We start from the raw sequence: 16630 nt of genomic DNA on the forward strand, positions 1-16630 counted from the left end.
CTGTGTGCTGGCTGCTTCCAGCATGGCTCTAATTACTCCACTATACTGCACCTGGGTGTGTTGAGCCTCTCTATGCTTCAGTATGCTTTCTGCCTGCTTCTTAGTTTGTGCTCCCCTCGCCCTCTGGTGACCAGAACCGGTGGCTGCCATAGACTGTCTTGCTGTCCCTACCCGTTCCAGGCTTCAGCCCAGTCCAGTCTGGATCTTCCAGGCTGCCAGACTTGTCTTTCTTGTTTGTGCCTGAACAGCACCTGTAGTTGCCTTGAGATTGCTGCAGCTGAGCCTCAGGTGCTGATGGGCTTTATTAATCACCTAGAAACTTCTGTGTTTGCCTTTGCATCGCCTAAGGTCCCTGGTATGCTGGTGTGCTCTGTACACTTCTGCCTAATCCAGTTTATTGTCTGAGATTCTTGCCTGATTCTAGTCTAGTCTTTGTGTAGTTTATCTTGTACTGTATTGCTTGTTCCCAGTCTTGTTTCTTGTTTGTATTTCTCTGTTTAGTTCTTGGTTGTCTGTGTTTCTTGTTTAGTGGCTGCCTGGCAGCTTTCAGTTCTGTCTCTTACCTGTCTGTATTTCCTTTCTTAGTGGCTGCTTTGCAGCTTTCAGTCCTGACCCTTAAGCCTGTCCATTTCCTGCCTAGTGTAGTATTGTCTGTCTGTGAGTCCTAGCCCAGTTTCCTGCCTTGCTGCCCATGTATATTCCTTTCTCCTCTGACCCTTGGTCCTACCCTGTTCAACCTAGTTGGTTTCTAGTTCCTGCCCTGTCCGGTAAGTCCTGCCGGCCACCTGCACCTGGGGGCTCAACCCCTGGGGAATGGTGGTCAAGTGCAGGTGAAGTCTAGCTGTCCCTGCCAGAGTTCTGCCTTGTCTCTGGTGTGGGGTGGTTTTGCCTGCCGCTGCCACTCCTCGGCAGTGACCCAAGGGCTCATGAACCCAGGTTCTGCTTTGAAAGCCTGACAATAGCCTCACAATTTTATTCTGTATTTTTACCACCTAACCACTCAAAAATTGTGGCTCTTCAAAATATTTGGTTAATGGACACTGAACACGTCATGTCTGATAAATAATGTAAATGATTTTGGACTAAATCCATAAAGCCTATTGCTTCGGCCCCCACATTACAATCCCTTTTTCTACTAGTTCATAAAGCATTATGGTCCCCAGTTAAACAACGTAAAATAGATTCTTCCTTATCAAATCTGTGCTGGTCCTGTAATAGTGGTATAGATACCCTAGAACATATGCGTTTCACTTGTCCTGACCTCCAATCATTTTGGTCAGCAGTTTGGGAAAGAATGTGTACTATTCTTCAGGGGTCCTCTCTCATTTCACCTTAAAATTTTTCATTCTGCAGGGTTAAAACAAATAGCTCTTAAATGTATTTATAAATTATTTGACACATTATTGGCTGTAGCACTTTCTACTATTATTAATAACTGGAAAAACCACAAACTAGTCTCTTTTTGTTTCTGGTGGGCTAATGTGAAAACAATTCTCAAATATAAAAAAATCCTAGCTGAACGTAACAACTCTATGCATTTGTTTCATAAAACATGGGACCCGGTAACTAAATTTTGTCAACATTAAGAATATGACATTGATGTATGATTTACGTTGTGACTTCTCCTTTTGTATGACTTTCTTTCAAGTGAACCTTTGTATTATTCTTTTTATCTATCTGAAGTTGCACGGATTTTCACAGTGACACTGCAATGTATGGAATATCTATATATCACTAGTAGAAGAGGCCCGTTTCAGAGCAAATGAAACGGGCGCTAGCAAGGTTTTTGTCGGCAACACCCCCCCCCCCTCGGCCAACCCCTTCACTGTTCTGCCATTGCTCCGCCCCCAATGTCATGACGTTTGACGCGAGGGCAGGGCCCGGAGCGATTTCCCACCCTCCCTGCCTCCCTCCCTGCCAAACCCCTTCGTTTTTCTGCCATTGCTCTGCCCTCGAGGGCGGGGCCCGGAGCGATTTTGGTGGCTTCACCACCACGAACCTTCGAACCTTTTTGAAGGAAGTCAGGGTTTGGCTTCACTGACGTCAGTGTCCTCAGAACGTTGAGGGTGAGTTTTATTACAGTAGATGTCTATGATTGTTTGTTGTTGGGTTGTTTACCTGATTATACTTTTTGAAAATGTAATAAACATATTTGAACTAAAAAAATGTTTATTGTCATGAAAAACTAGAACGATGAACAAAAAAGGTGCAATCAGCAAAACAATAACAGGTAACTGAAATATGGATCAATTATAACACTATCTAAACATTTGTTTACTACCTAAATAGGACCTGGGGAGATCAGGACATATAGTTGCTCACTGGTTATCAAATATAACTGTTCACAGGGCCTCAGAAAAGAGATCTTTTTCTCTTTTCTCCCTGGCTAAGACTGGAGAAAAAACCAGTACATCCTAGATGAATTGAGCTCCTAGGCAAATCAGAGCCCAGAACAAGTAGTTTTAAAAGTAGCTGGCCACCCCACTGCAAGTTACCTCTTACCTGTTTTAACTAAAGAAGGAACAGTCTGTAACAGCTTTAAACATAAACATGCACCATCTGCTGGCCAAACTAGAGAAATACACTTCAAAAAATAATCAATACAGTTTACAGGCTTAAAACCCACTGTTTTGTCACAAACAGTCATGAATCGGAGAGATGTTTTCAGTTTTGCCAATCTTTCCCCTAAGGAGGGTAACTTTAGCATGTTTGTTCACATTTTTCTCCAGTGTGCATTCTTTCATGCTTTTTTAGATTAGATTTATATGGTTTTTCTCCTGTGTGGATTCTTTCATGAGTTCTGAGGACACTTCCTTGAGTGAAGCTTTTACCACATTCAGTACATTTATATGGTTTTTCTCCAGTGTGCATTCTTTCATGCTTTTTTAGATTAGATTTGCAGTAGAAATATTTATCACATTCAATACATTTATACGGTTTTTCTCCTGTGTGGATTCTTTCATGAGTTCTGAGGACACTTCCTTGATTGAAGCTTTTACCACATTCAGTACATTTATATGGTTTTTCTCCAGTGTGGATTCTTTCATGAGTTCTGAGAATACCTTTTTGATTGAAACTTTTACCACATTCAGAACATTTATATGGTTTTTCTCCAGTGTGGATTCTTTCATGAGTTCTAAGGATACTTCTTTGATTGAAGCTTTTACCACATTCAGAACATTTATGTAGATTTTCTCCAGTGTGGATTCTTTTATGAATCCTGAACTTATATTTTTGATTGAAACTTTTACCACATTCAGAACACTTATATGGTTTTTCTCCAGGGTGGCTTCTTTCATGAATTCTGAGGTTATCTTTTCGATTGAAGCTTTTACCACACTCTGAACATTTATATGGTTTTTCTCCAGTGTGGATTCTTTCGTGAATTCTGAGGTAACCTTTTTGATTAAAGGTTTTACCACACTCAGAGCACTGAAATGGTTTTTCTCCAGTGTGGATTCTTTCATGAATTCTGAGGTTACCTTTTTGACTGAAGCTTTTATCACATTCAGAACACTTATATAGGTTTTCTCCAGTGTGGATTCTTTTATGAATTCTGAACTGATATTTTTGATTGAAGCTTTTACCACACTCACATTTATATGGTTTGCTTCCAGTATGGATTCTTTCATGAATTCTGAGGTTATTTTCTTGAGTGAAGTTTTTATCACATACTAAACACTGAAATAGCGTTGGTCCAATTAATTCATGTCTTTTCAGGTCACATATGTGTCTGAATTTATCATCATGTACTGAATATTTTGATGGTTCTCTTTCTTTGGGAACTTTTTGATGAATTCTAAGTTGTGATTTATATGCAAATGATTTTTCACACTCCGTACACTGGAATGGCTTGTCTCGACTTCGATATTTGTTTTGTTCTGTCAGGTTTGACTTTCCAGTGAGCATTTCCTTACATGTAGTGCTTTGACAAAATCGCTCTCTGTTGACTCTCTGATTTTGTTTCAGATTTGGGTAGTTGGTGGAATTTCTCTCTTCTTCAGTACATACATTTGATTTCTCTCCTTTTAGGGTATTTTCTATCGTGCTACATGGTCTTACACTACTGATACCTCCCACAGTATCAGCTGAAGGATCTGGGCTGTCTCTGAAGGGGTCTTTGTGTTTCCATTCCTCCCTCAGCTGCCCATCACACACGCTCATTCTCTTATTGCCAAATCCATCATCTGTTGGATAAAAATGAAAGTATGTATATAAATTATAGAGTTATTGAGTAAGACATATATAGGCAAATATCCTCAGAGGAGTCTAAAGACATTTGTTTGTAGACAGGTATAAGTGAGCAATGGCACATGAAAAGACATAAATAGACCATTCTGATCTCATCCTCTGCTTCTGGGCATCTCATCCTCCCCTCCAGTCTCTGCAGTGATTCCCTTCACTCTGATTACATTCACTAACCAAAAGCTCTACGTGAAAATTTTGAAATACTTCACAGCACATAGCAAGGATTTTATTATAAAGGAAGTGTTGGCTCACTACTCCTGGTATCCGTATCCTCCTCTCCTCTCTCCAGCTGGTCACAGATAAGAGCCTCTTCCATTTTCAGGATCTTTATTGTGGGCTCAGCAGTATAACATTGGCTTCCTGTAAGAAGAATGGAAAAATAACTTCAGGTTTTATAGAAAACCTTAATACATAAGAAAAATAAAACAAGGCTAAAATGGAGATGATGGGAATTTTATGATCACTGAAAATGTAAGTATCCCGGTGGAAGGAGTTAAGGATCCTGAGAAGTTTTGAAAACGAACCATGTCCTACAATACTAAGTTAATGAAAAGTGGTGCATAATATGCCCTTTATTATAGAATCCCACCTCTCTTCAACCTTAATGTGAGTCTTCCTCTCTCCCTTCTCCAAAACTTCCTGACTCCTAACATGGATACTAGTGGTCAACCTTTCTTTCCTCCCCCTGCTGCTTTTTTTCGGGGCCTACCTCAATCCTTTTTCCTACCTCTCCCCCCCCCCAACCCATTTTCAATCACATCCTGCCTGCATCCATTCCACTAATGCCATATTGAATCATTCTGTCTCATTCACACATTCTACTGCTATCACTGTGGTCCTTCCTACATTCTTTCTTTATGAAGTCACCAATTTGGCCATCTTTCCTCATTCTTCCTGTTGATCCCAGTCGTCTTTTCTCCAGCCTCTTACAGTAAGACCATCCTGCCTGTCTCTTTCATACTGGCAGCACTGTGCAGCTCACAGAGAACAAAACACACAAGCTGCTGAATTCTGTTCTGAATTAGATAACGACCCCATCATTGTTTTTTCTTACCTCACCTCCCCATTCCCCCTCTACTCATCCCATCCTTCTCTTCTCCATCTCCCCTTTATTTTATCCCTCCTTTCCCCTTTTCTCCCAAATTATACAATCCTATCCTGTCTACCCTCTCTTATACTAATCATACATTATCAAGATCAACTTATCACACTCCTATTAAGTTCAACTTATAATGTTTTGAAATTTCTTTTATATGACTTTGTATTTCAAATTACTATGTAAGCCGCATTGAGCCTGCATTGTGTAGGAAAGCGCAGGGTACAAATGTAATAAAAAATAGGTGGGAGGAAGGTTTAATATCTTGGAGCAGCCCTGAAAGAGGCCAGAAATAGTGAGAGATACAAGAAGGATTACAAAAACTGATTGTTACGATTGTGGTCGTGACCCCTCTCAAACGTACCTTATTTCTGGTGGTCAGCTTCTTAGCTGGCTTCTGTCTGTTCTTCCTGAGTCAGCTCTGTCTCTGTGTGCTGGCTGCTTCCAGCGTGGCTCTAATTACTCCACTATACTGCACCTGTGTGTGTTGCCTGAGTTAGCTCTGTCTCTCTGTGCTGGCTGCTTCCAACATGGCTCTAATTACTCCACTATACTGCACCTGTGTGTGTTAAGCCTCTCTGTGCTTCAGTATGCTTTCTGCCTATGTCCTGTAGATGTGACATCATCAGTCAGGGCCTTGATAAGGAAGTGGTGTTCATCTCAAGGGGCCTTTGCAAACGCCAAAGGTCCAGGTTAGTGTTGGTGCAGTTTGCACTTCTGCGTTGTCTTGCTAAGCCTTGCTTTATATGTTCCTAGTTCTGTTGGTTCCCTTTCCTTCCTGTCTGAGAACCCTGAACCCCTTGTGCAGTTAGCACTGCAGCCCTGCTTTTGTCTAGGTGCCTGCGGGCACTTCTGAACCCCTTGTGCAGTTAGCACTGCAGCCCTGCTTTTGTCTAGGTGCCTGTGGGCACTTCTGAATCCTGATTCCTGGTATTCCAGCCTGCTAGTTCCAGTACCAGTTTCCCTCCAAGTCCTGCCGGCTGCATGCACCCAGGGGCTCAACTCCTGGGGAACGGCAGCTAAGTGTAGGTGAAGCTTGATTCTAGTCCGGTGTGTTCCTGTCCAGTGTGTTCCAGTTCAGTGCATACCAGTCTGGTGCATTCCAGTCCAGTGAGTTCCAGTCCGGAGCGTACCAGTCCGGTGTATTCCAGTCCGGTGTGTTCCAGTCAAGGGTGTTCCACTCCTGTGGGTTTCTGTCCGGTGCATACCAGTCTGGTGTTCCAGTCCAGTGCGTTCCAGTCCAGTGGGTTCCAGTCCGTGTGTTCCGGCTCACTTGTCTGCATCTGCAGTCCTTGCCTTTGCCGGTGTGCTAGCCCAGTGTTGGTTGGTGGATTTTGCCTGCTGCTGCCGCTCCTCGTCAGCAGCCCAAGTGCTCACGATTGATCCAGAGTCCGTGCCTGCATGTTTGAACCTGAGAACCTAACACTGATAAAGGATGAGAGGCAATAGAAATTGAAAGAAAATGTAGGCAAGGACCAGACAGATATGGTAAAATGGTGAGGGAGAATAAGCGAACGAGAGGAAAGAAAAGCAAATCAGATAACAGAAGGAGAAAAGTAGAAATAAGGAAAACAGAATAAACACATCCACACGACAAAGGTTAGAAGCAGTAAAACACCTCATTCTCTCTGTGCTTGGTCCAGAGGAGCTGTCTTTCTTGTAGGATATGTTTGGATCATTTCATTTCTAACTTTAATTCAAGCTATATCACCTGTTTTATGCAGTTTCTCACATGTACCTGTGGTGGTAAGATTTCCTCTTTCCTTAGATTCCTGAGGCTCAGAACCCAAACCCTCCTGTCCAAATTGGAATAAAATGTCAGGTTTGACATTGTGGGAACCTGTTATAGGAAAAAGATAATAAAATATGCTTTAGAAAAAGTTACCACTGGGCCTCTAAGTGCTTAGAATTATGCTGTTTTCATAAGCACCTCCACTGCTACAGAACTAAAAAACAGAGAGGGGTACTGCAGTACTGATCATCATCAGAAATGTATTCTAACAATACCCTGATTATTTTAATATTGAGCTGGACAACTCCTTTTCTCAACAGCTACAAAAAGCTCTGTTGTGGATACTGCTACTTCATAAACATAATGGAAATCTCTGCTATCAGGAGTTTTGTTTTTTAATTTTTTATACAGACTGTTCTTCATCTAGTTGCTATAGATCAGAAGTCAGATTCTGTCTGACACCACCAACTGGAAATCTGGTAAATCATATTGATTCTATGAGAAGGAGAGAGATCTTCAGCCTACACTGGAGGGCACTGAAAATAAACCCCCGATATTGAAAAGGGTTTCCAGCCTGGATAAACCCCACTGTGTGACCCGGCACATGACATTCAGTGGCACTTAACAGGTTAAATATCACTGCTAACCGGCCATTTCCTAACTGGTTAGATTAGGGGCAGACCGGGGGCAGGGCACTTACATAGCCAGTTAGCAGCAATTTTCAGTTTACTAACTGGCTAAGTAACCGCATACATTTAGGACAGCAAAATACTAAATTCAACCAGACACTGGTATGAATATCGACAGGTGCCCTTTTACAAAATTTCAAATAATTTCCCCAAATGAAGCCTGACGAAGGCAAATGCTTGATGATGAGTATACAGCAAGCATAAATGCGAGGAAATCAACTGAAAGACTGGTGAGCTGAATGTAACGATGTACATGGAAGATATGACTTCAGATGTACTACCAACTAACACGTAGCCCAATCATACAGAGCCCTATAAACTATGCACAACGCCTTGAATGTAATAAGTGTAAAGATCTCAAAACTGCTGAAATATAATCTTGTATGTCATCTAAAATTTAATGTGAGCACTTGCAAAGTGACACACATAGGAAAGAGAAATCCAAACTATAACTACATGATGCAACCTTAGGAGTCACCACCCAGGAAAAGATATAGCTGAATTAGAAATGGGACAGAGAAGGGCAACCAAAATGATAAAAGGGGATGGAATGATTTCCCTAGGAGGAAAGGTTAAAGAAGTTAGGGCTATTCAGCTTTAAGAAGAGACGGCTGATGGGAGATACGATATGAAATATGAGTGAAGTGGAACGGGTAGATGTGAATTGGAGGCTAGAGAAGTGCTAAGCCAGGCTTACCTGCCCCTCCATCAGTGGGGGAGCCTCATGGTGGACACCATGGGTGATGTTTGCAGCCCTGGAGCACTGAGGAGCAATGACAGATCATGTCCCTGGTGTTCATTTGCTGGAAGTGTGTGGAATTCTGTTTTGAGCAGTAAATGGAACAGAATGTTGCCACGATTTGGGTTTCTGCCAGGTACTTGTGACTGGGCTTGGCCACTGTTTGGAAAACAGGATACTGGGCTAGATGCACCACTGGTCTGACCCAGTATGGCTATTCTTATGTTCTTATGTAAGTTGATGTTATTCTTTTCTATGATGGTTAGGAGATGGTTAACATGGGTGGATAGAGGGGCGGGCAGGGGGGAGAAGAGGGTTCCTGGACATGGGTGGATGGAGGGGATGGCAGGGGGGAGAGGAGGGTTGCTGGACGTGGATGGAGGGGAGGGCAGGGGGGAGAGGAGGGTTGCTGGGCATGGGTGGATGGAGGGGAGGGGAGAGGAGGGTTGCTGGACATGGGTGGATGGAGAGGTGAGGGGAGAGGAGGATTGCTGGACATGGGTGGATGGAGGGGAAGGCAGGGGGAAGAGGAGGGTTGCTGGACATGGGTGGATGGAGGGAAGTGCAGGGGGAGAGGAGGGACATGGGTGGGTGGATGGAGGGGAGGGCAGGGGGGAGAGGAGGGTTGCTGGACATGGGTGGATGGAGGGGAGTGCTGGGGGAGAGGAGGGTTGCTAGACATGGGTGGGTGGATGGAGGGGAAGGCAGGGGAGAGGAGGGTTGCTGGACATGGATGGAGGAGAGGGAAGGAAGAGAGAAGAAATGCTGGACATGGATGAAGAAAATAGGCAGAAGCTGGATCCACTGGACAGTCAAGTCTGCGGAGGACCCAGCTTTTACTTACGGATGTAGGGCATGAAATGAAGAAGGCGGAAAGTAAAGAAATAAATGGAAAGGAAGCCCTAGAAACGGAGTTAAGAGGACAGATAGCAGCAGAATCGGATACGTTGTCAGCATGATCAGAAAAACAAAGTCACCAGACAACAAAGGTAGAAAAAAATCATTTTATTTTCATTATAGTGTTTGGAATATGTCCACTTTGAGAATCAGGTGCTCAACATTGAAAGTTTATATTTATTTACTTCTTTATGGTATTTTATCCCACTTTAAACATGAATTAGATTGGAACCTGGGATCATTTTAATTTTTTTTCCCTGGAGTAATGCATTGCCCCCCCCCCCCCCCCAGGCTCACTCTCCGGCTATAACCAGCTCTGCAATTTGGGGTGAGGGACGCAGAGGTGGACGGGGGGGGGGGGGGGGCGCAGAGGTGGTCCGGGGAGAGAGTCTGTTGTTAAACATTTACCAGCACACCACTGCCAGGAACCATCTTTTTAGGACAATACTGTCATGGTTGTTACAAGACTTCCTGTAGCACTGGACACTGACATTCCAAGGGACACCTGTGTTTCCTCTCTCTGGTGTGAAGCTGCAGGAATGTGATTTTCACTGACACTGGTATGTGGTAATCTTTGCTGACCATTTCTTGTAAGGCACCAGCAGTACCAGCTCTGATAAGGAGGATCATCACTAAGGCCAGGACTTCATATTATCTGCACAGGCTTTCTTATGCCCATCTTATGACAATTACCATCTGATTAGCTCAGTGATCCTAGTGGACCAAAGCTTTGCCATACTGTCCACGTGCACACCTTATGCATGCAGTCTTTATCTGCCCAACTCAATCAATCAGAGAACTGTTCTACACGTCACACAATGTCCTCTGTATCATGCACGCAAGGGAGTCTACTGAAGGAGATGAACAAGAGCTGCACAGGTAGTTAGCCTGTTACACTGAGAGGCAGACACCTTTCTGTGATGAGTGTTATTTTACTACCCAATATGCAGTCTCTCTGAGTAATGCTGAGGAATTAAAGCCCTCCGTGCTCATAAAGGAACTGAACTAAGAATATGTGCCGTACTGAATAAGAACCAGTACTGGGTAGGATCTTAGCTTCAACTAAGATAGTTCCAGATAAGAGCCGTGTGCATTCCAGCTTCAGAGCTGATGGCCTTCCACAACCAACACAGACTGAAGACACAGTGGAGCAGTCAGTCTATCTACATGGCCTTGTTCAGGAGCCGGCTGCAAAACTTCAGCTTGGAGTCCGAGAGGGAAAGGAGAGACCTGCAACACAGAAAAAGCCGAAGCACTTTTCCAGGCAGCCTATAGGGTGAGATCAGTTATCCTTCCTATAGTCAGGGTGAGATAGAAAACATTGCCATGTTCCAAGAGACTCAGAACCTCTTGGCATGTGGTCTTAGGTTAAAACCGGTAGATGTCTCAGGAATAATTATTAGTTGCACTGATACTGTTATCTTACTGTTCTACCATGTCTTGCTACTAAGTTTTCCTTATTGCTTTGCCACACTAATATATCTTTCCTTCTATATGATCTATATCTATCCATCTATATATATTACAATTATTGGTTTTATATTTCCAAAGTGCTCCATTCTCTTATATTGCCAGCAAAATCTTCTTTGTTTTGGGACCACTTTAGGGCAAAATCATACTCCAAACAGACAATAATAACCACAAACTCTAGCAGAGAAATTATTAGCTAATCACCTTATTAGGCCAACATCCCAGTTTTACAAAGCTGGGATATACATGGCTAACACTGAAAAATGTGCATCTGGCAAGGGGTGTGGTAGGACTAAGGCAGGCCTAAAAAATAAATGTCTATTCCCAAATTTTAGAAGAGGAAAAAATATCAACATTAGGATTTACATCTGGTACTCGGGACATCTAGGCTTCAAAAAACAGCTCCTATTGAGCAGTGTTCCACTAGGGGAAGCCATTCCCTCAATACCACAGTGGTTGATGCCCCCCCTCAAAGAAGGCAAAACTGGTAAAGAATTAAACTGCTGTAAAGTTGGATTAAGAGGCCGATGCAGCAACCAAACGTAAAAAAAATCTAAATCGTTAAAGTCCCTAACGATTTTAAAATAACGAAAAATGCACCAAAAAAAAAAGTCACACATGCTGAGATCGGTATTGAAACGTACAATGTACCAAAGAATCACAATACACATCGTTAATCGGCCCCCAAATCATGCGCAGAGCAGCCAAGCGTTATGTTAGCTGCTCTGCGCATGCCACAAACAGTCAAAACACAGTCAAATCACAAGCACATGGCTCCCAAATCAAATCAAAACAAAAATAAAAAAAAAGGGTCGGGAGGGGGCAAGGGCGCTCATCAGGAGCGTCCTGTACGGACGGCCTTGCCCCCCCCTCGCTGCTCGCCACTTTCCACCGCTCCCCCCACCCCGAAAAAGCAAAATTCGAGCAGCCCCTGCCCCCCTCCCTTCCTCACTACTCTCTCACCTCAGCTCCGCCTCCCGACATCCTCCGTCCTGTGCCCCGCCCCCTTTTGGGGTCGTCGCCGCCATTCCCCTCTTCCATCGGGCCCCCCTCCCTCTTACCGGGCCCGTGCAGCGCCTCTCTCCTCTGTCCGAAGGCGCTGCACGGGCAAGAAGAAAGCTGATGGCTGCCTTCGCCCAGCTTCGATGGCGCGTCTTTCTCCTGCTGGGCCCGCCCCTGTCTGACGTCAGTAACCGTAGCGTTACTGACGTCAGACAGGGGCGGGCCCAGCAGGAGAAAGACGCGCCATCGAAGCTGGGCGAAGGCAGCCATCAGCTTTCTTCTTGCCCGTGCAGCGCCTTCGGACAGAGGAGAGAGGCGCTGCACGGGCCCGGTAAGAGGGAGGGGGGCCCGATGGAAGAGGGGAATGGCGGCGACGACCCCAAAAGGGGGCGGGGCACAGGACGGAGGATGTCGGGAGGCGGAGCTGAGGTGAGAGAGTAGTGAGGAAGGGAGGGGGGCAGGGGCTGCTCGAATTTTGCTTTTTCGGGGTGGGGGAGCGGCGGAAAGTGGCGAGCAGCGGGGGGGGGGGGGCAAGGCCGTCCGTACAGGACGCTCCTGATGAGCGCCCTTGCCCCCTCCCGATCCTTTTTTTATTTTTATTTATTTTTGTTTTTCTGACGTCCTTTGGACCAATCACAGCGCTTTTAGCTCTGCTAATGCGCTGGGATTGGCTCAAAGTTTGTTTATTTTTTCTCTTAATGATTTTTCCTGCCACAGAGCTGACCTAACGAGTGGTCCAGACCTCTCGTTAGTTTTCCTGCCTTTTTCCTGCGTAAAGGCAATCGGAAAAGGTTAGTGCATGTCGTTTCAATGGGGTTTTCACACTAATTGCTCATCTCCATTCCGTTTTCGTTAGCTGCTGGCTTCCTCGGTAAAAGCCCTTTGATGCATGCAACGGATCAAATTTTCCTCGTTGGAGAGTCATTAAAGGCTCATTTAGCTTTAGTGCATCTGCCTCTAAATCCCATTTTATTGAAATTAAATAAAAATAAGACTAACAGGCTTATTTTCGGAAGAGAAGGGTGCCCATCTTCCGACACAAATCGGGAGATGGGCGTCCTTCTCTCAGGGTTGCCTAAATCGGCATAATCGAAAGCCAATTTTGGGCGTCCTCAACTGCTTCCCGTCGTGGGGACGACCAAAGTTCACGGGAGCTTGTCGGCACCGTAGCGAAGGTGGGACTGGGGCGTGATTAGGAGATGGATGTCCTCGGCCGATAATGGAAAAATCTTGTTTCGATAATACGGGTTTCCCCGCCCCTTCGCCGGGACATCCTTACAGATGGGCGCCCTTAGAGATGGTCATCCCCATTCGATTATGCCCCTCTAAGGGGCCCTTTTACAAAGGTGCACTAAAAGGTGGCTGGTGGTAGCAGTAGCGCGTGTTTCCTGCATGCTCCGGCCAGCTCTTAGCACATCTACAAAAATGACGACTTTGTATTTATGGTAATAATGGGCCACGAGCTAAGTTCCAAATTAGCACCTGGTCATTTATCGCATGAACTCTTACCGCCAATGTGGACGCATTGCCGATTACTACTGGAAATGCCCCCCACGGTAGAAAATAGAAAATTATTATCTACCATGGGAGTGGAGTGCACCAAATTCAGAAATACTGTTGGGTGTCTGGCAGTGCCCGATGGTAGGTCTATTTTGGCATACGCTACCCACACAGTAGCCTTCATAAAAAGGCCCCTACGTTTCTTACGATAGGACAAACAACAGACATCTGGAACGATAATGTCGCGGCTCTGATGTCACTCCGGTATTGGTGAGCTCTCGAGTCTTCCCGAGCCCCACTAGGGCCAGGAAATCACCGAGCACCCCGAATCTTCACCCGCGGCGACCGCCGTTCACCGAGGGTTGAGCCCTCAGCTGCGGGCGGCCAGCAGGACTGCTGGAACCGCGGGGTGGCGGCTGGCCTGGCTGGATGTGGGTACAGAGTCCTTGGTGAGCGTGGCTTAGCCGGGCGGCTAGCTGAGCACGGGGAACGGACACAGTCTTTATTGGCAATAGCCAGCAGGATGGCTAGCTGGCACGAGGAACTAACACAGTCGTCACTGGAAATAGCTAGCAGGACTGCTAGTTGACACGAGGAACAAACACAGTCTTCACTGGAAATAGCTAGCAGGACGGCTAGCTGGCACGAGGAACAAACACAGTCATCACTGGAAATAGCTAGCAGGACGGCTAGCTGGCACGAGGAACAAACACAGTCTTTACTGGAAATAGCTAGCAGGACGGCTAGCTGGCACGAGGAACAAACACAGGCTTGGAATGTGGCTTCAAACAACAAAACGGAAGCACTGGACCCCTTCCGTGTTCCCGTTTAAATCCCCCGCTCGTCCTGGCTGGGGAACCGCTGGAACCAATCCTCTTCGCCCAGGCCGGCAGCGGGGGCCCGGATTGGTTCTCCCGTCCGATGGGCGGAGTTGCTACGCGGATGCGCCAATCCGGCGCACGTGGGCGGAGCCTCCTCGCTGGTCCCGCTGTAGCGAGGAGGACGACGACGCCGGCGCCGCCATCTTGGCCAGCGGATCTCCTTCTCCGAGGCTGGCGCTTGCTCTTCTGGATCGCCGGCCTCGGAGCAGCCTGCAGTCGCGGCGATCCCCGTGGCAGCCTTCCCCCGCTGCCCCGCATCCCACGGGCGCCCCAGCCTCGCGCTTCGGCCCGCGGACCGCCAGGTAAGGGCCCGGAACGGGACAGTATCTTCCCCGGATGACCCCTTCTCCCGGGGCCCGGGTTTGGACGGATATCGGGCGTGGAAGGCTTTGACCAATTCTGGGGCATGAACATTAGCCACGGGTTCCCAGGAATTGTCTTCGGGGCCAAAAGATTTCCATGATAACAAATAATGCAGTCTTCCCCGCCGCCACTTTGAGTCGAGAATTTCTCCTACCTCGTACTCCGGGTCCGGGGCCACCTGGAGATCTTCTTCTTGGGCCGGGGGCGGGTGCCACCCGGACCCCCGGAACCGCTTCAATAACGAGATATGGAAGGCGTTATGCACTCGTAGGGTGCCGGGTAACCGCAACCGATACGTTACTGGCCCAATTCGTTCTTGGATTGCATATGGTCCCGCATATCGAGGTCCCAATCTTCGGGAAGAACCTCGGAATCTCAGATGTTTCGTGCTTAACCACACCTTCTGTCCTGGTTGGAGCACGGGAGCGGGCCGCCGATGGCGGTCAGCAAAGATCTTGTCCTTGGTCGCGGTCTTCTGTAATTGTTCCCTAGCCATCTTCCAGACCTTTTGTAGGTCGGCCACGACTTGGTCCCCCGCCGGGGTTATGGCGGTAGCCGGGAACGGCCCTGGCAGCCGAGGATGTCGTCCATATACCAGGAAGAACGGGGACTGCCCTGAGGACGAGTGGTCACTTTGGTTATAGGCGAACTCGGCCCAGGGAAGTAGAGAAACCCAGTTATCTTGTCGTTGGTTGACAAAAGCTCGTAAGAATCCTTTCAAGGTTTGATTAATCCTCTCAACCATGCCATTGGTTTGAGGATGGTAGGCGGATGAGAAATGGTTCTCCACCCCCAAGGCCGTGCACAAAGTTCTCCAGAAGCGGGAGGTAAATTGGGGTCCTCGGTCACTGATGATCCGAGTGGGTAGTCCATGTAGTCGAAAAATGTGGTGAATGAAGGCTTGAGCTAGAGAGGCGGCCGACGGGAGGTTCGCGAATGGAACAAAGTGAGCCATTTTAGAGAACCGATCTATCACAACCCAGATCACGGTATGACCCTGGGAGCGAGGTAAGTCAGTGATAAAGTCCATGGATATCTCCGACCAGGGACTGGTCGGCACGGGCAGTGGCTGTAGGTCTCCCACGGGGGGTCCTCCTACTGGCTTGGTTCGGGCACATACCGGGCACGAGGTAACAAACTGGAGGATGTCTCGTCTCATCTGTGGCCATCGATAATGTCGTGTGATGAATCGGAGTGTCTTTTGGTACCCGAAGTGCCCTGCCCATCTAGACGAGTGCCCCCATTGCAGAACCTCTTTCCGATCGGCGGCCGCCACGAATTTCTGGATCGGTGCAACCTCCCCTGTGGCCGCACTGAGACAAGTGGGGTCTAACATCGGATGAGTCTCCTTAGTCTCCTCTGGTACCTCGAAGGCCCGGGAGAGCGCATCTGCCGGGGTATTCTGGGAGGCCGCCCGGAACACTAATTGAAAATGAAACCTGGCAAAGAATAATGACCACCGAGCCTGTCGGGGATTCAACCGTTGAGCCTCTTGGAGGTATAGGAGGTTCTTATGATCAGTGATGACCGTGAACCGGTGTTCCGCTCCTTCCAGCAAGTGTCTCCACTCCTGCAGTGCTAGTTTCAAAGCCAAGAGTTCTCTATCCCCTACCGTATAATTCCGCTCGGCTGGGGAGAATTTACGTGAAAAGAAGGAGCACGGTTGGCGCCGGCCTTCGGGGTTGATTTGAGAAATGACCGCCCTGGCCCCTAGGGCGGACGCGTCCACCTCTACAATGAAAGGTTTCTCAGGGTCGGGGGTCAACAGAATGGACGCGGACTCAAAAGCCTCTTTTACCCGATGAAAAGCCGCTTGCGCCTCTGGCGGCCAATCCCTGACCCTCGCGTTCTTGTGGGTGAGTGCCGTCAACGGGGTTGTCAACCGGGAGTACTGGGGAATAAATTGGCGATAGTAATTGGCGAAGCCCAGGAATCGTTGTAAGGCCTTCAGGCCCTTCGGTTGAGGCCACTCTCGAATGGCTTGGAGCTTGTCTGGCTCCATCTGTAACCCCC

At 47.0% G+C, this 16630-nt stretch overlaps 1 protein-coding gene across 4 annotated transcripts in view; it reads right to left on the reverse strand.

Moving 5' to 3' along the window:
* Positions 1–2628: 2628 nt before the first annotated feature.
* LOC115463707 (zinc finger protein 2-like) overlaps positions 2629–16630 on the reverse strand; it is a 255895-nt gene continuing 241893 nt past the window's right edge. For all 4 annotated transcript variants that reach the window (XM_030194425.1, XM_030194427.1, XM_030194426.1 and 1 more), the window contains 3 exons: positions 7083–7184; positions 4501–4608; positions 2629–4187 (listed from right to left, as the gene is read on the reverse strand). In XM_030194425.1, coding sequence (XP_030050285.1) covers positions 2701–4187; positions 4501–4608; positions 7083–7184 — 1697 coding nt within the window. In that variant the 3' untranslated portion in view covers positions 2629–2700. The remainder of the gene's footprint in view (positions 4188–4500; positions 4609–7082; positions 7185–16630) is intronic.

Source organism: Microcaecilia unicolor, chromosome 2 (assembly GCF_901765095.1).
Source record: "Microcaecilia unicolor chromosome 2, aMicUni1.1, whole genome shotgun sequence".
In the NCBI taxonomy this organism is placed as follows: Eukaryota; Metazoa; Chordata; class Amphibia; order Gymnophiona; family Siphonopidae; genus Microcaecilia; species Microcaecilia unicolor.